Here is a 25,815-nt window from a genome sequence, read left to right as displayed (position 1 = left end):
GCAGCCGGCGCCCTAAGCGACACTAGCGCGATAGAAATCTCCAAAGGCGATAACTTCGCTGCCCTACACCTCCGCACAGTCCACATGACAATGGGTATTTCACCAGAGTTCATTTCGATTGGTGGGAATCGGAATCCTGCTGCGGCGGACTGGGACCAAGATGGAGGGCGGCTGTTGGCGTTTGGAGCGGATAATTGTATCGCAGTGTGGGAGCCTGAGGTACGAGGTGGAACTTGAAGTGATGATGATTGCTAAGAGGAAACAGGATGAAAATTTGAGCGGCGTAACGGCGATTTTGAGTGGGCATACTGATGTCGTTAATGCAGTTAAGTTTTTTCCGACGGGATCCGGAAATGCTACTGTTCTTTTGAGCGGTGCTGCGGATCACTCTTTGAAGATATGGAAGGGAAGAAAATCTGAGATTGGATTTGGCCTTGTCAAGACCATGTCAGAGCATAGGAGTCCAGTAACCCGGATCGCTACTCTACCAGGCTCAGACGTCTTCGCAACCGGAGCATCAGACGGCGTTGTCAAGATCTGGAAACTCGTCCACGACGCCGACTTCTCCACCGTTGATGTTGAATTGATCCAATCGATATCACTTACACCACGGCACTTCCCCTTGGCCATTGCACTGGCCAAACTGGACGAGAGTTCCCTTATACTGGCCGTTGGAGGCACACGCAGCACCATTCAGATTTTCGTTTCTCGTGATACCCAATTTCAACTTTCTGCTACTCTGGCTGGCCACGAGGGCTGGATCCGTGCCCTGGACTTCACGAAAGAGAGTGATAAGGAGGACAGCGACCTGCTGCTCGCGTCGGCAAGTCAAGACAAGTACATCCGGTTATGGCGCGTACATCAAGGTGAAGAGCTGCCTGCCGTAAGTAGCGCGCTGAACGATCCGGCTCTAGGCGTTCTTGGAAAGTCCCTGTCGAATAAGGCTCATAGATTCGCGTCCGCGACTTCAAAATACTCGGTCACTTTCGAAGCTTTACTGCTGGGTCATGAGGATTGGATTTACACGTCGTCTTGGCGACATAGAGCAGGAAAGTTACAACTACTGTCTACTTCAGAAGACAATTCCCTCGCCATCTGGGAGGCAGACCCATCTTCCGGAGTATGGGTCTGCATTACTAGACTGGGCGAGATAAGTGGCCAGAAAGGTTCAACGAGCGCGACAGGCAGCGCTGGAGGATTCTGGATAGGTCTTTGGTCACCAGATGGCGATTCTGTGGTGTCTCTTGGACGTACGGGTAGCTGGCGCAGGTGGACTTACTCTCCTACCCAAGACATGTGGACGCAACAAGTAGCCATCACCGGCCACGTACGTGAAGTTAAAGGACTAAGCTGGTCGAGGGATGGCGCATACCTCCTCACGACCGGATCGGACCAAACAACTCGCCTCTTCTCAGAATGGAAACGCGAGCAGGGCTCATCATGGCACGAGTTCTCTCGGCCCCAAATCCATGGGTACGATCTTAACTGCATAGATACTGTCAACAACGTACAGTTCGTATCCGGCGCAGACGAGAAACTCCTTCGCGTCTTCGATGAGCCCAGAGGCGTCTCAGAGATGCTAAATAAACTTTGTAAAATCGAAGCGGCCTCCGCCGACCGCCCCGACGCCGCCAATATCCCCGTTCTTGGCCTCTCAAACAAAGCAATCCAAGCCGTCGATGAGAACGAAACACCAGAAAACGACGAGGATGACGATCGCGAGGCTGTAGACCCTGCTTCCACCGTCAAAAAATCGACCCTCGAGTTCGACCACCCGCCCTTCGAAGACCACCTCGCGCGTCACCTCCTCTGGCCCGAGACAGAGAAGCTGTACGGGCACGGATACGAGATCTCAGCGATGGCTGTGAGCAGCGACGGCTCGCTTGTCGCAACCGCGTGTCGGGCGAGCTCAATCGACCACGCTGTCATCCGTCTGTACGACACGAAAGAGTGGCTAGAAATCAAGCCGCCGCTGAAGGCGCACTCACTTACGGTCACGGCGCTGCAGTTCTCGCCTAACGATAAGTATCTTCTTAGTGTTGGGAGAGATAGGCAGTGGGTTGTTTGGGAGAGGGCGGAGGATGGGGTTTACGCACTCCGACATGCAAACCCTAAGGGCCATACAAGGATGATCCTGGGCGCGGCATGGACGGCGCTTGTACAACCCACCTTTTTGACCGCGGGTAGGGATAAGAGTGTCAAGATATGGCAGATCAATGACGATGCAGTCGAACTGAAGGGCTCGGTTGCGGCGAGTGCGGCGGTCACGGCTGTGGCGTGCAATCGGGAGGCTGAGAAGAGCACGGTGCAGTTTGCGTTTGGAACAGAGGGTGGAGAGTTGGCTGTTGGTATAGCGGGGGCAGAGGGCTTGGACAAGGCTGCTACAGTGGCTTTGGCGAAGGAGGTATCGCCTGCGAAGGGTATCAACCAGATTGTCTGGAGACCGGGGAGGAGCGAAGGGGGACAGCAGATCGCGGTTGCGAGTGAGGACTCTTCAGTGAGGATTTTCAATATAGAGGGCTAATATAGCGAACTGCATGATGAATTAAACATAGTGAAGCCCTGACCGGGGACTTTCGAGCATTCGAACTTGATATCAAAAAGGGATGTATACAGATATCAAGGTGACTTCGGCAGGTGGCAGTAGATTAGGCCTGCGAAGAGGTCAGGTCACCATTGTGTATTGTCATGTGTGCACTAATGCTTCCGCTTCTTTTTCTGCGGAGGTCGAGATTTACGTCGTACAACTTGAGCTTCTAGTTGGCAATCGTAATATTGGTTTTGCTTCTTTAAGTGTTTTCTGCGCTGATGCGTGTTCTTTCGTTCCTTCCTTAGTGCCTTCGAGTGAGGATTTCGAATTTGGCTACGCTCGTAATAAGAGGCTCCCTTGTGGGATCTCGTAGCCGGGCGACGCCCTGGAATTTCATCTCGTTCGACTGCCATTCATCCTAGTAGCTTTTCTTAGATCTCATTCTGATTGATGTGTTGTAGAAACTAGATGAGGCACTTCACTGTTGGCCTCGAGCTGATCTCCTGGATCTGGATTGGATGAACTGTGCCCCTCCAAACTTGTTTGTGGTGTCCCGAAATCTCTCTTCCCCATTTAACTTGTTCAGTGTGCATGCCCATATTGTTTTCTTGGTTTTGAATTTGAGCGATTTGCCAAACTTCTCATGTTGTGAATCATATGGAGACTCTGCCAAGTCAGGCCCCAGCGATGAGGTCCCTGCCTACTTGCCATTTGGGTTGGATGATGAAAAGGCGGCCAGATATCCAGCAATATTCTTAGATAGCTCATATATATCTCTCGGAGTTGATTTTCCCCTTGTCCTAGACCTCCGAAACATACTCGTTATTGTATCTTTGATTGCTCTCCGCAGCTCAGCAAGTTCGGATACTGGGCGCCCGGATTGGCACGGAACCTGTGTAACTAAATGACTATATATCATCGTTCGAGACCTCGAAGCCCGAAATGAATTCTAAACTCCAATCTTCATCTGGGTAGCTGAGCCTATCTGCCGTTGAGCCTACCACAATTGATGTCGCTACAATGACCATTAACTATGTCATCAGTGCATAGGGGGCGCTCTATGCACATACCTCTATCAACGGAAAATCCGAGCCTTGTCAGAATCCTTTTCAAGTGTTGCTGAACTTGTGAAAAGTCTGAAAGATGGTGTTCCAAGGATGCAGCTTGCCAAACATTTGTGATTCAGATATGAAACCGGTCTTGCTCGTCAAGCAATCCCAACTTGCCTAAATCAAAAACGGAAGCATGTGTAACGGAAACTGCTTGAACAGGTTTCTTAATGAATTTCAAATTCTGAGGCACCGTACAGCGATATCGTCGATCTCAGACAGCTGCATCATGGCACGGGCTCCTTCCTCAAGCATCTAAGTTTCGGTGATGATCCAGAATGCATGCGCATTTTGCGGTCAATGAAGTCCGCGTGTTATTCATGCTGAAAAGCTAGGCTGAGAGTTTAGTCAAGATATGCCTGTGTTACCCCACTTCTGTGTGATCACGCAGATATGCACATTCAGCTCCGTCAACGCCACCTTCGCCGGCTCTCACAACATTACTAACCTTCCTGGCCTCGACAACTACCACTCAACCAAGTCATGGATCGAAATTGTAGGCTTGGCGCTTGGAGGCTTTCTGTTGATAGTCAGCATCCATGAGAATTGTTGAGATGCATTTGAACCTATCCATGAGTGGTGGACGTTTAATTCAGAGTTTATTAACATTGTTGAAGGATTGGTGACACAACAAGATCAATTTAATAGCAACCTTGAGCTGATATCGTCGCCATTCAAATTCTCAGACGCTCAAATGAACGCGCTACTGAGAGAACAAAGTCCTGAAGGGTGGACGGACAACATGGTGCAAAGAAATCTGAAAGAACGCCTCGGAAGCTCATATGAGCCGTCATCCGCCATCTGTAGGAAAATGAATAACACATTTCGTCATTTGGAGAATCTTGTTGGTATTCGCGACTCACCAGATCGTTCTCCGAGAATAGTTTGCAATCACTGAACGTGGCCAAGTTCGATTATGTTAATGCTTCGAGATGGGACCTTGAAATACGTTGGCCAAGAGTGAGGTTTTCATGAAGGAAGTTCAAGCAGGTGCAGCTTCTTGGAAAGTACAACAGTGACCTGAGAGATATTCTTGCTCTCGACGACGTCTTGACTTCATTCCGGGGAGCCAAAACAAAGTAAACAGTTCATGGGCCCGCTTCAGATTACATGACAGCACTCGGAAGCGTTCTATAATGCCTTGAACGACCTATGAGAATGTGATTATGGCATGTTGCATGAGAGCAAGATCCGTCTCGATGTGTTTGATTACAACCAAGGCTCCATCGATCCTATTCTTCACGTACTTTTCATACTCCACCTATATGCAAACCGGTCAGAGTTTTTATTTGTGAGTTGTGTACTTTAGTTGGGCAGGAAGCGATGCCCAACGTGATTTTCACTTCACCAGGTAGTGCTTTACTGGGTTGAGAAACCACGTACGGCAACGGCAGACTGTCTTCGACATATCTCCAAAATTCGAAAGTAATCGCCTTGCTAAGGACATGCTGCATTCAAAAATCGCAAGTATTCATTCGCAACCCTCGGCAGCTAAAGGCGTCTTGAGGTGAGTAGCTCCCACCCCAGGGCCAAAAACAATAAAACTCCACGTACTTCAAGACTGCTCCAACACAAAATACAATGGATTCGACCAGAAAAACCGGACTAGAGGCAGCTTCCCATTCAAATACAGGTAGACTATCACGAACCAGACAAATGCAAGAGATAAAGAGCACCTGTTGCTCGGGAATGCGTGACTGGATCGTTGACGGCGGTTGTTTTGGGTACATTTCATCTCCTGAAGGGACCGAGAGACCACTATTGCTGGTTTTATACAGCCAATGCCTGCATCTGGAAGATCGATCGCACGCAACGACTCTTGAAAGCATCTTCTTTGACGGACACCGTGGCGGCGTTGATGAGAGGAACTTCAGATTGAAGCAGAGACTTTTGCATGCAAAAGCATTGACATCTACGCTACCTCAGCTTCAGTCCATGCAATGGCTGTCTTCAGTATGGGGTAAATCCGATGTCTCGTTCGTATCCTCGGACTCGGTCCTACCGCCTACTACCACGAAGCTCTACATCGGCAAGATCTTCCCCTCTGATACTCATGTTCCATCAATGCCTCAAGAGTACTGTGAAAGATCTTTGCAGTGTTTAAAATTCATCTCATTGGAGCTCACATTCAAGAAAGGGTTAGAGGCTCTTTCATTGCGCAAAAGATATCTGGGCCAAGACAGACAACTGACCGAGTTTACAGACCACAACACCGCGAAGAGTTTGCAGACAGAATTTGAGGGAGGATGTGGTGACTTTATGTTAGATATGGTCGGCCGGTGCCTCAATTGTTCATTCAGACTTCAGCCTGGCTGGAACAGCAAGGACTTTCTGAACGCCTACCGCACGCATGTCTTAGAACCTTTCGAGAAGATATTGGCGGCTTGGAGCAACATGAAAGTCTAAGCTGAGATAGAAGAGATGAATCCGAGCAACTAAGCTGTGCTTGCGATACATGTAGCTGAGGGGTCTTCCCGATTGGGCTTTTGGTAGGGTTGTTCTCCGATGTTACGAGTGAAAAGATTCAAGTCCTCTAGCTACGATTTTTCTTTATCACTTCAACGGTATTGAGTTGTGACGAAGTGCTCCTCGTATAGCGATGTTCATCAACACCTTACTTTCCGGTTTCATAGCAATAAATGATTAAGTTAACTTATAGGATTTAAGAACGCGTAAGCGTCTCAACCAAGATCGAAGAGCTGCGGATCTTTTTTTTGGCCGCCTGCAGGCCAATGGCCAGCATGATGTTTGTTCTTGTGATGGCGGAGGCTGGGGTCGAGGTTGGGTCTTTGATGTGAATATCAATAATTTTATTAGAGTGGATTGGAAAGAGTGACTCTTCCGCTTAGTCACCTTGATGCGGCGCCCACGTGATCGCGCGCAACCTTCAACGTTAACAAGTAGCGTGCATGGTGGACCCACTCGGAGCTCGCTCTCCGCTGCACCACAACGCAGTCTGTCAACTGAGACCAAATGGCTGCTTCCGACGATGAAGATGAACTTCAGCGCGCGATTGCGCTCTCTTTACAGGACGCAGCCATCAATTCAGCCCCAGAGGAGTCCAGCTTCGACAGGGATCTACGCTTGGCAATGGCTCTTTCGCTCGAGGGAGTGTCGAACGGGGGCGCCACCACTTCTGCGACACAAGAATCTGGTGATAGTTCCTCTCAGTATGCCGCTACCAACGCCTCGGAAAGCCAACACAAAACTCAACCACAAATAGAAGCTTCGGTTGCCCAGACGACGAAACCGCCAGCAGCTGGGTCATTTGCCACCTTGGATAGGAAAGCCATGGAAGAAGCGCGTCTTGCGCGACTGGGAAAGCGGAAGCGAAGAGCTTCTCCAGATAGACCATCGAAACAAGTTTCGAAGCAAGCAGAGGCCAAAACTTCCAGTGAGATTCGATACCCAAAGGGCGCCATCAAGCGCACCTGGGCATACAAATACCCTCGAACCGAGGATATCAGCATCGAAGAGGTTTTGCAAGCCCCCACTCTCAACATAGCCGTCTTGAGTTCTTTCCAGTGGGACGATAGATGGATATTCCACAAGGCAGACCCGATGAAAACCAAGCAAGTATGGATAATTGGTGCCAATACAGATGCGATAAAACAGAACATCATCCAAGAGCTTGCTGAATGCAATACTCCGAATGTGAAGCTGCATTTCCCACCAATGCGTGCCACGACTACTATGCACAGCAAATTGATGTTGTTGTTCCACGAAACGCACCTTAGAATCGTGGTCCCAACAGCCAATCTGATGCAAGTGGAATGGGGAGAGACAGGAAAGGATCCAAAGTCGGTGGGTTCATGGCAGCCTGCGGTTCTCGAGAATACTGTATTCCTAATTGACTTACCGCGTCGAGTTGATGGTGCAGTTTCGGAGAAGCTTGAAACTACATTTGGGCAGTCGCTGATGGCGTTCCTCGAAGCACAAGAGGTTGGCCAGAAAGTACGCGAAGGCCTCCGAAAGTTTGACTTTGCCGAAACGAACCGTCTTGCGTTTGTTCATTCGATGTAAGTCCGGTGGCTCCAGAGTAACAGAGGTAAATTTGACCCAGATTATAGATCAGGGAGCCACTCGACTGGACCCCGGCGTAACGATACTGGACTACCTGGTCTTGCAGCAGCCATACGTCGGTTGAACCTGAACAACGTTGAACGCCTCGAGTTGGATTATGCATCGTCCTCTATAGGTGGGCTGAAAGAAGAATTCCTCGAAAAGCTGTACTTGGCTGCCAGTGGGCTCCAGCCGCTGAGCAGCAAAGCTCCCGAAGACTGGGCGGATCGTTTTCGTGTCTACTTCCCAACCCACGACACCGTTATCAACAGCACGGGAGGTGTAGAATGCGGCGGAGTCATTACTCTGAATTCGCGAAGCTACAATGCTCCTACATTTGCTCGCAGATGTCTCCGGACCCATATATCAACCCGAAGTGGTCTCTTATCGCACAACAAGATGCTGTTAGCTCGAGGCCGCCAAAAGGATGGCACGCCTTTTGGTTGGGTTTATGTCGGGTCTGCTAATGTGACAGAATCGGCATGGGGCTCACAGAGCATCCTAAAAAGCGGAAAGGAGAGTGCATTGAAAATCAACAATTGGGAGTGCGGTGTTGTGGTCCCCGTGCCTACAGAAAAACTGCAGGGTCTTGCTGATGGAGAGGTCCCACCGATGAATGTGTTTCAGGGAACCGTGGAGGTGCCATTCAAGGTTCCAGGAGAGAAGTACGAGGGCAAGAAGCCCTGGTTCTTCATGGACCAGTAGCCTAACGCTATCGAATTCGAAGAGTCGTCCACGAGGTAATTTGGAGGAGTCTAAATTTTTTTTAAATTATAATTGTGAATCAGACGATTGTCGGCGCAAACACAATGAGTGAGGATGTCTCATGGCGCCTCCCCAGGGATCTCTGCACGCACCGTATACCTCGTATTGAGAAATCAGCCACTTACATAGTACGGAACCATCCGTGATACCCCATGCGCAGATCAGCTCTAGCGTGGGAAGTCGGGGACAAATGCGGCGGAGATACCGGAGAGTCGGAAGTCTGACACTGCGAAGAATTTCCAGGCTGAGCTGACACACAAGCTTCTAGTGGACTAAGCTTGCGCTCTCGCCGGGGAAGCTCTCTTCCCCACATTGTGCATCCTGCTACGCCGGGCAGGTGTATTACCCCTACGTGACAGGTCTCATCGTCGCCTGTAGTATTCCGCCTGAATGCCGGAAGCTGCTCCCACGCCCCGCGCGGCGCTGGCCAACGCGACAACATCAACCTCGAATACACCGAGCGGGAAAGAGTCCCAATACAGCTACTTTGCGGACACGTCAAGAGGGCCACCCATCACTGCGCCGTCGCATAGCTGGTTTACTAGCCCGGCGAGGTCGCATGCGTCTGGGCAGGGGAAGGAGCTTCCGCTGCATTTGATACAACTAATACTGGAATATGTATGTGGATGCTGCGCGAAACCTTTCGCAGCGCTGAAAGCCATGACTGACGACAAATGACATTGCAGCTCGACGATGCCGCCGACCTCGCCCGCGTTACGCGCACCTCGCGCCTGTTCTACTACATGACCTTGCCGCGCCTATACGAAGAGGTCACGCTGCGGACCTATGCGGAGTTACGATATGTCAACGGGAGACCAACAGGCTATGGCAGCGGAAGTCCATTCGCCATGGGGCTGAACACGCTGGTGTCGCGGAACTTCGCCGACTATGTGCAGACCTTCAGGGTGATTGGGGAATGGCGGGAACACGACGTGGACGACTATTCCAAAGGGCGCGTGCCCGACAATAGCATGGTGCTTCAGGTGGCTATGCGCGCTGCGATGGATAAAATGAAAAATCTCAAAAACTTCGCGTATGTGTATTGACTCTTGTGGGCGACGCTAGGTGCTGACAGGCGCAGGTGGGAGTTGAACACGAAACCGCTACACACTGTCTATGAGGGCCTCATGCAAAAGTCCTCGCTGACATCTTTGGTCCTCCGCTTTCCTTCAAGACGAATACCACGGCCCACGACCGTCATTCCCCCGCTTCCAAATCTCACGACCCTTATATGCTACGATATAGACCCTCTCGCCTCCCCCGACAATATATCCCTCCTCCTCCTCACCTCGAAGAAGCTTGAGAACTTAAAACTACACTTCAACCCACGTATGCGCGAGACTGGAGAAGAGTCCGTCCAGCTTAACGCCTACTTTGGGCGCTGCATAGCCGCCGGGTATTCTATAGCTCTGAAGCGCATCGCGCTCTACAATCTTTACTGCCGAAATCAGGATGAGGGTTTCGAAAGGGCAACAAACCCTAGCACAATTGAAGAGGTGACTATAATTAATTCGATGGGTTCTTCAGATCCCATGACCGTATTCTTAGACAACACTTGGCGCCTCAATCCCAACCAACCGATTCCCAAGAATCTCAAGATGCTCCGCTCGGACACAGTCGAGCCGGAACAGGTTACCATGCTTACCAAATTCCAAGGTTTGGAGCGCTTCTACATCGTCAGCAAGCCTATGTGCTCGAAGGCAACCAGCACAGCGCAGACTCCTACGTCGCCTTCCTCCAACACCACCCCGAACATGCACACAAATGGCAGCATCTCAACGCCCCGCCCTACAACCGAAGGCGAGTGCAAGAGCGTTGCAGGCGATTACCTAGCTGCGATTCAATCCAATCATCGCACCATGCGCCACCTACTGCTGTCAGACCACTGGATGCTCTCAGACGACGCACTTTTCAAGGTCTGCCAGACGCTTCCCCACCTCGAGCAGCTCGGCTTTGCATGTTCAGTCCCGCCCATGGAGTCGATGCGCCAAATGATTTCCCACACACCTAATCTATGGGCCATACGCATGCTAATTCCACCGGGCTCTCTGTTTCAAGCCCGCATGGACGCCATGGACATCGAGATGCACCAGTTCGCGCTTGCGACCGAGATGTGGCGGCCGCAGTATCGCAAACTCAAGTACGTGGGCATGGGCAACAAAGCATTCAAGCTGGGCGATGTGATTTGGCCCAAAGGGAATGGCAACGCTAGAGCGCAGGAGAATGCGCAAAACGGTAGCCCATTTGGTGGGAGGGGGACTTCTATGATTGAGCTGAGGAATGGACCGATGAGGAGGCTGGAGCAGGTGGATCCGAACAGTTTGAGCTGGATTGAGATTTGGGGTATGGACTCTATGGAGTTCGAGGCGAAGTTCCCGTGAGTAAGGGCCGTCCATAATTGTAAGATTTTGAGTTGTGATCGGAACGATGTAAGAGTTTGTTGCATTTTAGAGGATGATATATGAGGCACGAATTCTGGCAAGGATAATACCTGCTGTGGCAATTGCAAGTTACGCGACGAGGTCGTTCAGCCGTGACCGATGCACATGTTGTGCTTTAGCTTAGATATGGCATGATGGGTAGTACAGCGTATGAGAAATGTCCTCTGCATTCTGCCCTGTTCATTGTAGTTGAAATGAGATCCTCTCATGGCTGTCAGTGATGTTCCGAGTGCAAGAGTCTTGTCATAATAGGAATATCGAATGCGGTAAGGCGGGCACGGACCAATCATTCGACAATCACGTCTTCTGGAGTTGTCTCATCACGTCCACATGCATCATTGTGTTCTCCATCAGGCGCGATCATTCTAATGCGCCGTTCTTACATTGTACATTTTGATTTATCTCACAGCCGGTTCTAAGGGTGAGATGGGCCCACGATGAACACTGTGAATAACTTTCCTTACCCCAACCAAGATGGCCTCCCAAACAGCTCTCGAGGCTGCATACCGCACGTTAATCTCGCGCGGCCGTCTTTCTCACGATAATGGCCAAGCTGCATTGGTCTCACGCCTCGCCCAGCTGCAGACCAGCCTGAGCCAACCAAGATCTAAGTTAAACGCACCTGCGCCGCGAGGAGTGTACATCTACGGCAGCGTAGGGACCGGCAAATCGCGCATTGCAGATTTGTTTGCAGCGACACTGCCGGCCCAAATTTCGCGCCGAAGAATCCACTTCCACGAATTCATGCTTGACGTTCATGCGCGTCTGCACACGGCGCGCTCGCAGTCCTCGTTCCGTGGCGATCCTCTGATCCAGATCGGTATGGATGTGCGCAAGGAAAGTCAGGTGTTGTGTTTCGATGAATTTCAGGTCACCGACATCGCGGATGCGATGATTTTGAAGCGGTTATTCTCTGTGATTTGGGGCACTGGCGGTGTGCTGGTCGGCACGAGTAATCGCCCGCCAGAAAAACTGTATGAGAACGGTTTAAATCGGGACTTGTTCGTGCCGTTTATACATCAAATAAAGGATCGCTGTGAAGTGTGGAAGATGGAAGGCCAAGACGATTACCGGACCAAGGATATTGATGACCCAGCCGATCGAATTGAGGTTCTCTTCCTGGATCACAGTAGATTTGAGGAGAGCCTGCACAGTCAGCTGTCTGGGCAAGCATTACAGCATTTCGAAATTGCAGTACACGGGAATCGAGGGTTCTCAGTATCCGCTGCTCGCCCAAACGACAAGACTGGCCTTGTTGTCAGCAGCACCTTCATCGAGATGTGTCATTCCTACCGCGGATCAGCGGATTACGTTGCGCTCTGCCGACAGTCCAAGGCTATCTACATTTCAAAACTGCGACGATTTGCGAAGGATGATCTGGACGTGGTCCGGCGCTTTATCACGTTAGTCGACCTTGCGTACGAAGCGAAAGTCCGTATCTTCTGTCTGTCAGACGTACCTTTGGTGGAAGTCTTCGCCAACATCGTTCGGCCAGTCGACGTTCCCTTGCAAGGGCAGATGCAGCGCCAGATGACTGTCCGCGGCGAGGGCGGGAGCAGTTCGAGTATGATGACGACCTTCGTCGGCGAAACGGAGTGGTCAGCAACCGGGCTCGCAGGGGCATCGCTTGCAACTGGTGGCGCTGGGGAGACTGACGTTCGCTTCGCGATTGGTCGAGCTATCTCGCGACTTTACGAAATGGGATCTAAACGATATGGCATTGGCGACTGATTATCAAATGCCTTGTCTCGCTCCAATGCTGCATATTCGAAATCTGTCAAAACTGCTCCACCGAAAGTACGTTTCAAAAGGCAGACCAACTACTCCCTCCTGCTTGTGGCACAGTGGTAGCGATCTAGACGAGCCGTTGAACCTTGGTAGACTATCGTTCCATTGAACTGGGACCCGCTTCCACATATGGTTCCCTGCCTAGCGAGATCAGTTTTACGGAATCAGAACGCTTACATGAACTACACGGCAATTCTTGCGTGATAAGCTCACTCTTCAAATCACTTCATCAAATTGTTTCACTAAGCTGATCCATTCAATCAGGAGAATACAATTCACTGAGACGGACTCACATTATCGACACTCACCAAGTTCAACCAATCCCGCATCGTGATCCAGCTTCACCGCAGCGCTCCCACTAGGCCAACGAATCGAGGATCAAATCCAATATTGGAGGTCTACCGCATAAGCAACCCCCACCAACCGCACTCGACACACCCACAATCCCCACAGCCTCACCCCTCGCCGCACCCCCAGTAGACTTCTAAATCGCCGCCCCCGTCCCACCATCCCCTTTCTCTCCATCTGTACTTCCACCCTCGGAAAGTATCAAAACCGGCAAATCCACCATATGCACCTTCGCCCCACCCAACGGCTCCAACCTCACATCCACCACATCACCAACACACTTCCGCGCCTCCCCTGTCGGCGGCGCATCTGGCACCCCCTTGTACATACCCCACTCAATCTCGCACGCCTTCCCGCTCATCCAGAGCGGCGCCGCGCCCGGCGCGAAAATCGGATTTGCAAGACTGGTGGTGTCGTTGGAGCGGTGCACGATCAGCGTGGACGGGTCGATGGCGTAGTTCCAAGCCGAGGTGTTGGTGTATGAGTAGTCGAGCGCTTGAGTGGGCGCGTAGCCCTCGGGAAGCGGGTCGTTGGAGCCGTATTGCTTGGGGCGCGATGAGGAGTTTGTGGAAGGAATTGCGAGCGCGAAGACGAGGGCGCCGTAGTGGATTGCTACGGTATCGTTTGCGCGGGGTTCTTGGATGATCGAGGGGGTACTGAGGGTGTATATCACTTCCCACGTACCAAATGGAATGGAGATCTTGTGCAGGCCGGTTTGCGGGTCGGGATTTACAGCGGTGGAGGAGGAGCCCATGGAGATTGTTGTTTTGGAGGTGTCGGCCCAAGAGGGGACGCGCACGTGGAAGTCAAAGACCGATTTGGTGGTGATAGTGTAGATTAGGGTGTCGCTGAAAGGGTACTCGGTTTCGCAGTCAATCATCGTGTCGCCGACTGTGGCGCTTCCGGGTCCGAGGAGGGCGTGCGCGATGCCGTTGTCTTCGACTTGTACATACATTGCGGCTGCGAACTTAGGGTAGCCTTGCGGATGGTTGACTGTGCAGCAGGGGTAGTCGACTTCAAGACCATATGATTGACCCCACTGATTGACGTTCCAGAACGGGGTCTCATCCAAGTGCTGTGCGTAAGGCTGGTTTGGCTGCGAAACGTACTGCCTCGCCCACCAGTCAGGCGTTAGCTGGACAGGGAGCGCATTGAACGCCGTCTTCTCGCAGCGGTCGGCGTACGAGGCGTCGCCCAGCGCCTGGTACAAGTATGATAGCGAGTACATGGTCTCGACCAGCGTGCAGGTCTCCGATCCGTAGTATGGCGCCAGTCCAGCAAGCCTCTCATCAGCAAGGATAGCTCCAGAGGCAGCAGCATGGTACTTGAACGTCCAGTCTACAGCATCTTTGCTCGTCTGCACTAGACTGTCGTTGTGCGTGACGCGTCGGAAAACTGCGAGGGCTTTGAGACCTTGACCAACGTTGACGCCATGCTCGTAGGCAAAGAGAGGCTCGGTCTCGGAAACCGGGAGAGTGTTCAAGTCCTCCTTGATGTAGACCTTCGGATTATACCAATCCGCCCAGTCGAGCGAGCCTTCAATGAGGAGCTGCATATTCTCCATGACCTGCGACGCATTGTGGCTTGCCGAATGCTCCTCATACAGCCACTGAAGCGTAATAAGCATATCCTGGACTCGGACGCGGCCCCTTTCGACTCGTCAGCATCTCTTATTTCCAAATCCTGTTCGGAATAAGGGAAACTCACCACTGCTCATCACCCTGCCCCACCGCATCCCCCTCATGATAATGATATCCCGTAAAATTGTCTCTCAACATGGTATTCGTAACCTCCATGAACTTCCACAGGCTATCCACTACCCTTTCTTCCCACTCCCCGCCCTTCTCCGCCTCAGCAAGCCCCTTCAACCCCAGCAAAACCGGCATCCTGCCCCAAAAGTTCCTCTCGGACCCAGTCTCAGGCCCCAGCCATCCATCTTCCTGCTGGTGCTCCAGCACATAGTCCGCAGCCGAATGCACCTGCTCCAGAAGGCGCTCGTCTTCGAGCGTGTAGGCCAATGGCACGAGGCCGTTGAACCAGTAGGGAAAGCCTTCTCGCAGAGAAGAGTATTCACTGGTGCCGCCGAGCCAGGTCGAGTGCGCGACGAAGTCGTAGAAGTCGTGTTGGTGGCCCGCGAGGCCGTTGGCGGAGAGCGTTAGTTGGTCTTTGAGCCAGCCGTTGGGCTTGATGGATCCGAGAGGGAGAGGCTTGAATGCGAAGGGGACGAGAGTTTCGTTGGTTTGCGCGATGACGATGCGCAAGGAGGAGGGTAGCGCGAGGAATCCCAAGCTCTTAAGGCTCGTGTGCAGGTACATGTTCTGTAGTGGAAGCGCGAGTAAAGTTTTGCATACAGAGATGTGTGGATGAACGGTCAATTATAAGTGAGCATTGCTAGCGGTCATCAACGTCACCCCAACCCACGATCCTACCTCCCGAGTTGCCTCATGCGAACGCCCCTCTTCTAAACGGTTTGTGATCGTTTGTATAGCCACGGCCCCCTTCCGAAACGTCGATCCACTAGCCCCGATGTAGCAGCCCGTAAGCCGGGCACACTTTCCTGGCACCAGCTCGTATACCCCAGAGAATGAGTTGTTGCATCTAGGAAGACCGGTGCGCGATGTTACTTGTCGGTGCTGCAGCACGCTCTTCGAACGAAGCTATCATCGTTTCATACCGTGGTAAGAATAATGAAAATCTTGGCCGCAAATGTCAAGGCGACCCTCCAAGTCGATGAACGATGTTAGAAGTAGGCGGGTGTGGAGACGGCTAGCTGGAAGCTTAGCCACGCCACGGCTTTTGGGGTTGAGCATGGCGGCGTCCAGTGGCCGATAGCGCCTCCTTCGTTCATCAGCAGGGCTGTCGCATTGCTAAATTTGGCGATGGGGCAGCTCCTCGTCCGGAAATCCATCCGATGTGCAAGGCTACGGTGCTCGTTAGCTCACGCTGGTATTTCCGCGTGAACGAGATGCGATGAAATCACTGATCGGCCTCCTCCGTTCTCGTTGTTCACTCTGCATGTTATTTCGCGGGGCTGTGTCCGGCTTGGAATCATCTTGACGACCACCAGCCTTGGGCGCATCTAAGTGACTGGGGGAAGATCGATCGTATAGCAGCCACAATGATGAACTTGCTATGTCGGTGACTGCTCTGCGTCACCTTTTATCCTCACAGAGTGCATGCATACTCTGGGATGTAGTACAACACTAACAATGCATTCATGCCAATCGTTACAAATCGCTGCTCATTACGCATCACACACATACAAATCTCCCACCTGTCCGCACGCTCTCTCACCACGATCGTGGGCACGCACAGTCCTCTCAGGAAAACAAGCCTTTGGCATCCCATGAGCGCCCCATCCAATCCCCTGCACTGCACCAGTTGACGTTGAAACCCTACACCAACGCCTCTCCAGCCGCCTCCACCCTCTCGATGACATGACCCAGCCGCTCCACCTCCCCCGTCGCCTGCCCAACCCACTCCTCGCTCCCGTCACCGACCAGCTCTCCGCCCTCCGCAAGGCCGCCCTTGAATCGAATTATCGCATCCTTCAACGGCGAGAGGTAGTGCTCTTCCAGCTTGCTCTCGCTATGCAGCGCCCGGATACCAAGCGCGTCGTGCCAAGGCTTCACACTGAGGAGGAGGTAGTAGAAGTTGAGCGTCGCAAGATAGAAACCCAGTTCTTGACGGAACTGTACGAACGACTCTTGAAGATCCGCGGTGGAGACGTATGCCGATGTGAGGTCTGGGAAGAGGAACGGTGCTGTGGTGTGGAGCGCGACGGGTGTGGCGAATACGGACGCTTCCTCAGAGTCGTTGGAGTGGTCGTGCTGGTGGGGTTGGTGGGCGGATGAGGATGCTGCGGGCATGTTTGAGTTTGCCTCGATGGTTTCGCCCTTGAGCCATGTCACTGCGCTCTCTTTAAGATTCTCGTATGGGCAATGCTCCAATGTGTCGCGTATGAATGACAGTCGTACGATGCTGGAGGGATGGGAGCGGAGAATTGTTGATGTGAGGTAGGCTGCGTGGGAGCGCAAACTCGGCGAAGGCGTGTTCGCTGAGATGAGGGACGTTGTTTGGAGGTATTGTGCAAACGCTTCGTCGTCGGCAGGCTCGCCCACAGCGTTCTTTTCTACAGCTATCAGGCCGAGAGCGAGGACGGCGTCGAGGAGAGCTTCGGGCTCCATGCCGACTGTCTGCTGGCCGATGATACCAACGTAGTTCTGTAGTATAGCGGTATGATCTGGGAAAATATGAATGTATGGCGCATCCTCGCTGCTGACATTCGTGTACAGTTCTTGCTTGACAGTTCTCGCGGTGTATAGCAGCAGTGCACCGGTGTTCGACAATGGAATGTCTTCAGCGGAATTTGGCGGTTCGTCTTCCGCACCCGGGATGCCTTGCTTTTCGGTTTCTGGGTCCATAATGGTCGTCACCAAATCTTGGGTTTTGAGGCCCAGATCTTGCGCCAACGCGACGAGCTGTCCGATGATAGCGGCCCGTGACTTCAACGGGTCTTCGTTGGCAAAGCGATCTGCATATTTGGGCTTATCAGGCCTTATGCGGCTGGGCTCATACTTCTCCATGAGCCTACTAGACCAGGCGAAGCCGGGCACGTCATCCTCCGACGTGAGCGTAAGAATGTAGTCCTCCATAACGTGCGTCAGGAACGACTGAAATAGGCGAGTGGTGAGTGTTTGCTCATCCGCAGTTGGCAGCTCAGTTTGCGCTTCCGGGTCAGGTTCCATTCGATTTGAGACGGTCCGTAGTAGGTTGCCGCTGGGTGTTCGGGGAGGTAGGTGTGGCCTCTTGGTCCCAGAGAGTGTTTTGACCAGCTTGATAGCGGATAGCGTGAGCTCGTCTCGGTGTGATGTCGCGCGATTATACGCGGTCAGAACCGCCTGCAGACTGGTCGCAAGAAAGCGGCTTGGATACTTCGCCTTGACACGGCCGTGCAGAGTTGCCAACAGGTCAAGCAAAACTTCGAATTTCAAGACCGGTAGTGGTGGGAGCACGGTATCCGAAAGACCTGATGTCTTGCTTGAAGATGCAGCTACTGCCTCCTCTTCCTCTTCATCATCCGAATCACGTGCTCTCTCTTCAAATTCTAGCAACCGTAAAGCTTCCGTGACCTTCAAGATGACCTCCCGAGGGTTGCCCTTGGCAGCAACATCCTGCAGGCATTCTTCGGACGACGGAAGCAGTGGAAGCAGGATGTGAACCAGGTCCCAGCCAATGTTGACTGCAAGCTCTCTATCCTGCAGGACTTGGTGCAAAGTAGGCAAGTTGTCCTCTGTGAGGACCTGCTCAACAAGAGTTAGATAGGTGAGGTAGTCCGTGGCTGGCGGGAGAGCTTCCAGCAGCGGATTGCCTTGCTTCGTTTCCGTGGCCATGGTTGTGACAGTAGTGACTTGGAGATCTTCGAACGAATGTTTCAGGAGAGTGCCGGGAGACTTGTTTGCTCGTGGGTAACATGAAGATCTAGGCAATGACGTACCGCTAGTGACCCGCCCTAGCGACGAATGTAGCTAGTGGCCGGCCCGCGAACGCCAAGGCCGCATAGCGATCAACTGCGAGCTCGACCTCAGGCGCGAAGCGGGACAAGAATCCATATTACGGTACTGTCGTGAATTGCCCACGCACGCCCACCATGGACGAAAGAGAAGAGGCTAGCAACGAGCCGCTCGACCTCGTACGCCTCTGCATCGACGAGATTGTCGTAGTAAAATTACGCGGCGACCGCGAACTGAAGGGCCGCCTGCACGTACGTTTGAGGTCGCAAAACCTGGGAGCTCGAACCTGACTAGATACAGGCGTACGACAGCCACTGCAACCTCGTTCTTGGAGACGTCGAAGAGACGATATATGTCGCCGAGGAAGAGGACGAGGACCAGCCGCCGCGCGTGAGGGTCCGTACTGCGTGACAGAAATTTGGGCAAGAGCTAATGGCTGGCAGACGGTGAAGAAGCAGTCTGAGATGCTATTCGTGCGAGGTATGGAATGTGATGAGACATCCAGACGATGGGAACTGATCAGTATACAGGCGACTCGGTCGTGCTGATCGCACCTCAGGAAGGAGTCGCGCAGTGAGCCAACTGCATCCCTTCCTTTGGGAGCAGTTCGAAGATCTTCGAGGCGGACGATGTTGAACGGAGACGACAGCATAGCGCCATGAGATACCCAGTCACAGCCAGGTGGAATGAAACAACTGGAGGGCGATGAAAGCAGTGCTAGAGGACGGAGGCCACTCAGCAGCCCATGGCAGGCTCGACACATATTCAAGCACCGCCAAGACATTCCCGAAATATTCAAGGTCGGGAAGGATTAGCATCAAAGAGCAATAAACGACGTTAAACACCACATTTTCGATTCCGAATGGCACGAACTTGACAATTGCACAAGCTGTGAACGATCTGAGTATCATGGACAACTTGCAATGCCGAATGTTTTGCACGCACACGCCCACATGAGACGCTACGATATCTAAGCGTGATCTAATGCACATATCGTGATCCCGTTGATCCTACGTCTAGGTTTCCCGCAAACGCCTCCCAATGCAATTTTTCCAAGTCGTTTACTGTGTCGCGCACTGCGGTCCGCCCTCTTCTTCCTCATCGTCTTCCCATCCACCTCCGGCGCGTGGGTCGCCGCTACCCGCACCAAAGTCTTCCGGATCCGCATCCCATTCGAACTCAACCTCTTCGACTTCTTCCGGTTTCTCTTCGTCCTCGTCTCGCTTTGGCAGCACGTCGCGGACCTTCTTGATCGCAGCGTCATCCTTGAGCCAGCCGTCTTCCGGAAATTCGATCTCGACTACGAGGTACAAGTCGCCCTTGGCATCGCTGCGCTTCATCGGCATGCCCTCACCGGGAACCTTCAGGATCTGGCCTGGCCGTAGGACCTTCCCTTCGGGCTGCTTGACGTTCAGTTGAACACCGCGGCCGTCCAAGTGTTTGAGGACAACGCGATTGAAGCCGGTCAGCGCTTCGGCGAGAGTAATGTGTAGATCGGCCTTCAAGTCTGCTCCTGCACGCTCAAAGGTGTCGTGTGGCGACTCTGTAATCACGAAAACAACGTCTCCCGGCTCTTGGTCTGGTTTCTGGTCTGCTTCGTTGGCGATCACTATCCGTTCGCCTTCCCGGGCTCCGCGAGGGATGTACAGCTCGACGACGTTCTTGCCATCTACGACCTTCTTTCCCTTGCACCTCTTGCAGCGGTTCTTTTCGGGGATAATCTCTCCAGTACCGGAGCAGGTACCACAAGGAACGGTTTCTTGGGTCACGAGACCGGGGCCCACCTGTCGAAGAACAGCCCTCTGACCTGCAGACAGTTAGTACAGCTTAACGCGTGGAAGGAAGATTGCGCACCCTGCCCGTTGCACTGACTGCACTGGTGGGCCTTGGCGCCCTCCTTGCCACCGCTGCCCTTGCACTTTTCGCACACCACCTGCTTGGTGTTGGTAAACCTGGTAGTCTTGCCCTTGTACAGCTCCTCCAGCGACACCTCGTACTCGCGCTCTACGTTCTGCCCTTTGCGCGGTTGTCTCCTTCCGCCTGGCATACCACCCATTCCACCCATACCGGGCATACCACCCATGCCTGGCATGCCGTCTCCGAAGCCCATGCCGCCAAACATTTGCGCGAAGATGTCATTGATGTCGGGTCCCTCGCCCATGCCGCCTCCTCGCGAAGGGTCAAAGGCGGCCATGCCGTGCGTGTCGTAGAGGTGTCGCTTGTCGTCATCGAAGAGGATCTCGTATGCTTGACTGGCTGCTTTGAAGCGTACTTCGGCCTCGGCGCGTTCAGACTCTGCGACCTTGTCAGGGTGGTGCGCCAGCGCGGCCTGTCTCGATAGTTAGCATGCTTGCCCCGCTACCTGTACGGGCAAACAAATGGCATGGAGGATGCACGAACCTTGTGGTAGGCCTTCTTGATCTCCGCCTTGGACGCGCCCTTGGAGATGGAGAGCACCTCTGCTACAGTCAGACATGGTGCAGCGACGGTTTCTCCTCGTCTTACCATAGAGATCGACTTCTTCTACGTCGGCCACTGTGAAATGTTAGCGGGGCATCCCACTGCGTGCGAAGAACTTACTGTTGACTGTGGCCGATGGCGGGGTGAAATTTGTGACGCGTCGATGTGGATGCCGGCAGTCGGGGTACGGGGAGCAATATCTACAAGAAAAACAAGGGTATCTATAGGCGCTTCGGAACAGTCAAACACGAAATTCTGCGATACCGAGAGGCAACTGCAGCTGCAACTTTCGCGCAACGACGCCGGCCCAACCATTTCGCCGAAGGCGGTAAGAAAGTTCTGCCATGGGTTTGGCATGCAACGCGCCATTGGATCTCAGCTCATTCGTCCGTACATCATGTCGTTTCCGCTATTATTGAGGTCTCAATTGCCCTCGTATACCTGCAGATCATGTCTAGCTCGCCTTTCGCGGGCTTCAGTGCGCGCAAAGTCGACTGCATCCGGCGCCAAAGCTAAGCCGTTCGCTCTTCCCTCCTCCCCAGCGCGCACGCGGTTCGCGCCTTCTCCGACTGGCTATCTCCATCTGGGCTCCCTGCGAACGGCACTCTTCAACTATCTCCTAGCAAAAGCCACGGGCGGCCAATTCCTTCTCCGGATAGAAGACACGGACCAGAAGCGCACAGTAGCAGACGCTGAATCGCGCCTCTACCGGGACTTAAGATGGGCGGGCCTGGAGTGGGATGAAGGCCCAGAAGTTGGCGGTCCGTACGGGCCGTACCGGCAATCAGAGCGAAGCGAGCTCTATCAAGAGCATGCGCAAAAGCTGCTGGACAATGGCCATGCGTACCGCTGCTTCTGCTCTGCGGAGCGACTGAACGCGCTTGCGGAGCAACGACACAAGATGGGCATGGCGACAGACTACGATCGCACATGCGCAGATGTACCAAAGGAAGAATCAGACGACCGCGCGGCAAAGGGCGAGTCGCACGTTATACGACTGCGCGTTCCGGACCAATACCCCAACTACAACGATATCGTATACGGCAAGTTCAAGCCGCTCAAGCGCCGCGGCCACGTTGTCGAGACTGCGTACGAAGATCCAATTCTGTTGAAGTCGGACGGTCTCCCGACATACCACCTCGCCAACGTCGTAGATGATCATCACATGAAGATCACGCACGTAATTCGGGGTTCGGAATGGATGCCATCTACGCCCAAGCATATTGCCATGTATAATGCATTTGGTTGGACGCCTCCCGAGTTCGCACACGTAGGTCTACTCGCCGACGAGCAAGGCAATAAGCTCAGCAAGCGAAACTTCGATACGGACATCACAGCTTTTCAAGAGATGGAGATTTTCCCGGAGACATTGACGAACTTCGCTGCCTTGCTCGGCTGGTCGCACCAAGAGAAGTCGGATGTCATGGACCTGAACGACCTAGTCAAGAACTTCTCGCTGAAGTTCACAAAGGGCAACACAACCGTAACTATGGGCAAGTTGCACTTCCTGCAGCGCAAGCACGCAGCTTTGCGCGCCAAGGCGGGCGGTGAAGGTCTCGACGAGATGGTTCAGAGCGTCGTGGGTCTTCTCTGCATGCCCGACTCCAAATTCAGTTACGCAGACTTGACGAAACTGAAGGGCAAGTCTTTCCTTCCTGACGCTTATATCAAACGCGTTATACAGGCCGACTCCGAGAACTACACCAACGCTAACGAATTCGTGTACCGCAACTCCTTCATGTTTCAGCTCCTGCGGCATCCCAAGTCGGTCACGTCAGCAGAAGGTATACCGCAGGCTGTCAAGGCGCTGCAGGACGCCAAAGAGTGGGACAGAGACCATTTGCAAAACAAGATCAAGGAAATCATTGATGCCCGGCCAGAGGGCAAGGCTGGCTCGAAAGATGTGTATCATTACCTGAGGAAAGCGCTTACGGATAGAGACGAGGGGATGCGTCTCTACGATGTCATGGTCGTCTTAGGCAGGGAAGAGAGCCTGGCAAGACTGGGCGTAGATGCGTAGGCTTTGGTGCTGTTGTAGGATTATTATCGAATACGCTGTAAATTACTGGCAGGATAGAGGGAGCTGGCTACGGAACGATACCCACACTGATTTGAATTAGGTATGTATTTGTAAAGTGTACCAGCGGATTTGGCAACAATTCGAACGCATATCCCGAGGCCGCTACTATCGTCGTGATCACTGTCTCACGCAGTCGCCAGTCAAATCTCCCCCATGTTTCCGCGTGTCTCCCATCGGCATATGTTTCTCCCAGTGTCCATATCGGAGACATTGTACTTGCGCAATGTGAACAGCTCTAATATCACATAGTGCACGACCAAATAATCTCTCTCTCAATACCACAACACTTTGTCGCGGCTATCGCGAACCTTGTTCGGGCCCAAAACCAGCATTGTCACCACATAACTTCCAACTAGGAGAAAGTCTCATAGATTCATCCTACACGACTACTCGTCAGCTGACTTATCTCCCCCAAACCGTTTCATTACAAAGCACTGATCTTCACAACCCAACTCCCCACTATGTTCCCCTTCAAAACCGTCCTAATCACCTTCATCGAAGGCCAGCCCATCACCCTCGAAATCGCCCGCGATGTCCTATCCGCCTATATTACCTCCGAGCGAGCCATGAAGACCATCTCGCACGACATCGCAGCCTATCTCGAGCCAAGAAAGTGGTACAGCCTCTCGGGCGCCGCATCGCGGAAGCGCATCGCAGACGCAAACTACGAGCTGTTTCGCCAACTCGCACTGCTGGACTACAAGGTCCAGCATTTCTATAAGCAGAAGGAGAAAACGTATGCGCAGACGAGCGTGGCTTACGGTTCTGTCTCTGATTTCGAGGAAGATAGGAGCAAAGGTCCAGGTGAACCCAATCCCGTACCCAAATCTCGCAGCCTCCCGCCCCCACAATGGGCTGTGGAGATACAAAAGTCGGCGGCCAAGACGCGGCACTTCGCTACACTTCTGCGCAACCCTAGTAGCTGCGCTTCATTAGTAGAGATCGAAAAGGTGTATGATGACATGCTGGAGGTGTACGAGCTGCAGCGGCTGAATCTCGTCGCTGTCGTGGGTATCATGCGAGGTCGACTTGCGTGGTTCGATGGTGGAGATAAGAAGGTCTGGAAGGAGATGATGGTCGAGGGGCCACACGTGGGTTGGTGGTTGCCGGATTGTTTGTGTGAGGTCAGGCCGTTGAAGAAGGTCTAGTTTCCAGCAGACGAGGATCACGGCAAGTAGTATGCTCATGCAATAATCGTAGACCTCACAGTCACCAGGTAAGTTCTTGATACGAAACTTGGTAAGTTTATCACATTCATTATCATCATCGTTACGCTATTAATAAATCTACCCTTTCCTCGAATTGTCTATCCCTCCCATTTCGCACACTCTTCACCTTCCAGACATCCAAGGTCGCCTAGTCTACCCAAACGACTGGCTAGCGCCGGGCGAGTCAACATTGTAGTAAGCCGCCGGAGTCTGATCATAGTAAGCGACGCAGAGCCAGTTCGACGAGTCCGGTCGGAAGCGGAGGTCGGTTGTGAAGTAACCTCCACCCAGAGGAGAGGACCGAATGGCTGCCCAGGAAACGCAGTCGCCTGCGGCCTCGCAAGCATCCAAGGAGCCATCCAGCACTTGAGAGATCGCAGGCGCGCAGGCGTTGTTCGCAGGAGAGTTGTCATCGAGAGTCTTGAAGCCGGCGTACTCGAGCTTGTAGAGATACTGCCAGTCGGCTGTGGGTCCCTTGCCGAAGGTTGCGCAGGTGGACGAAGCCATGATAGAGGTAGAGTAAGTGGTGTAGCCTGGCGTTTAGCAGAAGCGGCGGTCTCAGCAGCTTCGGCGACGGAAAGCGGGAAGTGCCCGATAGGAGCACGAGCAGCGAGATTAGCATCCCCAATTGGCATCGCCTCAGGTTAAGCCTCCTCTTTACGACCAGAGCCACCATTACCAGCCCAAGGGAGGACAATTGACGTCGTGGAAGTTGTCATAGTCGGCTTCTCAGTGGCAGTAACCCATTCAGTTGCAGTAAGCTACAGAGTACTATTTCGGAGTCAGTATGACATTCATGGTCGCGACCAGTTCTGATCGGCTACTTAAGTTGTAGATGAGAGATTGGTGGTCTCGGAGATAGTCGAAGTGGTGCTGACGGTCTTCCGCACAGTTTTCCAAGCAGTGCACGGGGCCGGCGTTGTGACCACGCGTCTTGAGAAATAGCAATCCCAGCATGTGGGGCTGCCCGCGATCGAGGCCCCAAGAAGTTTTACAGGTATGAGACAACCGTCATGTGCACAGGTGGCGGCGGCGGCGACGACAGATGCAAAGGGAGTAGCTGCGGCCAGTGGGATGGCGTATTCAAGCTGCCTGATTGCGGACCGTGTGTTGATAGTTGTTCAGAGAGTCGCTGTGCTGATGATTTGATTTCGGGGTGGCCAAGGTTAAGTTGTATACGAGGCCTTTCGAGGTATCTCATGGTCTGTGAACAGCTCCCGACGTCAGGCTCGACCCACGATTGGCACTTTTCCCTTCCCGATCTTACATCGCTTACTGCGTCTAGAACTCCCGATACGCACGCCATATCAGAATGAGGAGTGATCTCGCCTATTCAGCTGCGTAAAGGACCGATTTCTCTCGTGGGCGCTTGGACACGGGAATTTTCTGGGTTCTGGATGTCAAGAGCTGATCACGCAGCTTTACACTGCAGTTACTCCTAACGGAATGTAGATGGACGCGTCGACTAGCTCACACCTGCCTGTAGTTGCGCCGGAACGAAGTCTGCCGAA

At 52.9% G+C, this 25,815-nt stretch overlaps 12 protein-coding genes across 12 annotated transcripts; 9 read left to right on the top strand and 3 right to left on the bottom strand.

Annotated features, from left to right (window-relative positions):
• Positions 1-90: 90 nt before the first annotated feature.
• On the top strand, positions 91-2,524 carry CC84DRAFT_1183906 (RNA polymerase-like protein II Elongator subunit; the record flags this gene model as incomplete). The annotated part of the gene is made up of 2 exons (XM_018180713.1): positions 91-219; positions 266-2,524. 2 exons carry the CDS (start codon positions 91-93, stop codon positions 2,522-2,524), a joined length of 2,388 nt encoding a protein of 795 aa, XP_018039995.1.
• Positions 2,525-5,220: 2,696 nt separating this feature from the next.
• CC84DRAFT_1202310 (uncharacterized protein) lies at positions 5,221-6,045 on the top strand (the record flags this gene model as incomplete). Its single annotated transcript, XM_018181765.1, has 2 exons — positions 5,221-5,363; positions 5,418-6,045. 2 exons carry the CDS (start codon positions 5,221-5,223, stop codon positions 6,043-6,045), a joined length of 771 nt encoding a protein of 256 aa, XP_018039994.1.
• Positions 6,046-6,930: 885 nt separating this feature from the next.
• On the top strand, positions 6,931-8,406 carry CC84DRAFT_1083011 (phospholipase D/nuclease; the record flags this gene model as incomplete). Its single annotated transcript, XM_018173998.1, has 2 exons — positions 6,931-7,658; positions 7,710-8,406. The coding sequence occupies 2 exons, from the start codon at positions 6,931-6,933 to the stop codon at positions 8,404-8,406; spliced, it is 1,425 nt and encodes a 474-aa protein (XP_018039993.1).
• A 318-nt stretch (positions 8,407-8,724) lies between these two features.
• On the top strand, positions 8,725-11,037 carry CC84DRAFT_1137440 (uncharacterized protein). Its single transcript, XM_018176148.1, has 3 exons — positions 8,725-9,084; positions 9,153-9,499; positions 9,548-11,037. Exons 1-3 carry the CDS (start codon positions 8,857-8,859, stop codon positions 10,845-10,847), a joined length of 1,875 nt encoding a protein of 624 aa, XP_018039992.1. The 5' UTR covers positions 8,725-8,856; the 3' UTR covers positions 10,848-11,037.
• Positions 11,038-11,381: 344 nt separating this feature from the next.
• Positions 11,382-12,134, top strand: CC84DRAFT_1082157 (uncharacterized protein; the record flags this gene model as incomplete). Its single annotated transcript, XM_018173966.1, has 1 exon — positions 11,382-12,134. A coding segment is annotated over one exon (753 nt), but the record flags the coding sequence as incomplete, so codon positions are not given.
• A 1,045-nt stretch (positions 12,135-13,179) lies between these two features.
• Positions 13,180-15,358, bottom strand: CC84DRAFT_1083669 (uncharacterized protein; the record flags this gene model as incomplete). Its single annotated transcript, XM_018174015.1, has 2 exons — positions 13,180-14,692; positions 14,751-15,358. 2 exons carry the CDS (start codon positions 15,356-15,358, stop codon positions 13,180-13,182), a joined length of 2,121 nt encoding a protein of 706 aa, XP_018039990.1.
• Positions 15,359-16,259: 901 nt separating this feature from the next.
• Positions 16,260-18,502, bottom strand: CC84DRAFT_1160740 (DUF1760-domain-containing protein). Its single transcript, XM_018177573.1, has one exon. It carries the CDS (start codon positions 18,434-18,436, stop codon positions 16,439-16,441), a length of 1,998 nt encoding a protein of 665 aa, XP_018039989.1. The 5' UTR covers positions 18,437-18,502; the 3' UTR covers positions 16,260-16,438.
• A 135-nt stretch (positions 18,503-18,637) lies between these two features.
• On the top strand, positions 18,638-19,406 carry CC84DRAFT_1160739 (like-Sm ribonucleoprotein). The gene is made up of 4 exons (XM_018177572.1): positions 18,638-18,807; positions 18,857-18,952; positions 19,000-19,036; positions 19,087-19,406. The coding sequence occupies exons 1-4, from the start codon at positions 18,694-18,696 to the stop codon at positions 19,131-19,133; spliced, it is 294 nt and encodes a 97-aa protein (XP_018039988.1). The 5' UTR covers positions 18,638-18,693; the 3' UTR covers positions 19,134-19,406.
• A 41-nt stretch (positions 19,407-19,447) lies between these two features.
• CC84DRAFT_1193363 (uncharacterized protein) lies at positions 19,448-21,276 on the bottom strand. The gene is made up of 5 exons (XM_018181290.1): positions 21,137-21,276; positions 21,062-21,091; positions 20,957-21,015; positions 20,411-20,885; positions 19,448-20,363 (listed from the first exon to the last, which is right to left on the bottom strand). Coding segments are annotated over exons 1-5 (1,311 nt in total). The 5' UTR covers positions 21,138-21,276; the 3' UTR covers positions 19,448-19,617.
• Positions 21,277-21,405: 129 nt separating this feature from the next.
• Positions 21,406-23,193, top strand: CC84DRAFT_1160736 (glutamyl-tRNA synthetase). The gene has a single exon (XM_018177571.1). The coding sequence runs from the start codon at positions 21,414-21,416 to the stop codon at positions 23,034-23,036; it is 1,623 nt and encodes a 540-aa protein (XP_018039986.1). The 5' UTR covers positions 21,406-21,413; the 3' UTR covers positions 23,037-23,193.
• Positions 23,194-23,557: 364 nt separating this feature from the next.
• Positions 23,558-24,244, top strand: CC84DRAFT_1172167 (uncharacterized protein; the record flags this gene model as incomplete). The annotated part of the gene is made up of 1 exon (XM_018179963.1): positions 23,558-24,244. The coding sequence occupies one exon, from the start codon at positions 23,558-23,560 to the stop codon at positions 24,242-24,244; it is 687 nt and encodes a 228-aa protein (XP_018039985.1).
• A 174-nt stretch (positions 24,245-24,418) lies between these two features.
• Positions 24,419-25,056, top strand: CC84DRAFT_1235301 (uncharacterized protein; the record flags this gene model as incomplete). The annotated part of the gene is made up of 1 exon (XM_018183844.1): positions 24,419-25,056. A coding segment is annotated over one exon (534 nt), but the record flags the coding sequence as incomplete, so codon positions are not given.
• Between the last annotated feature and the right edge of the window lie 759 nt (positions 25,057-25,815).

The sequence above is a fragment of the Paraphaeosphaeria sporulosa genome (assembly GCF_001642045.1).
Source record: "Paraphaeosphaeria sporulosa strain AP3s5-JAC2a unplaced genomic scaffold CC84scaffold_2, whole genome shotgun sequence".
Taxonomy (NCBI): Eukaryota; Fungi; Ascomycota; class Dothideomycetes; order Pleosporales; family Didymosphaeriaceae; genus Paraphaeosphaeria; species Paraphaeosphaeria sporulosa.
This window is presented reverse-complemented; position numbering and strand designations above follow the sequence as displayed.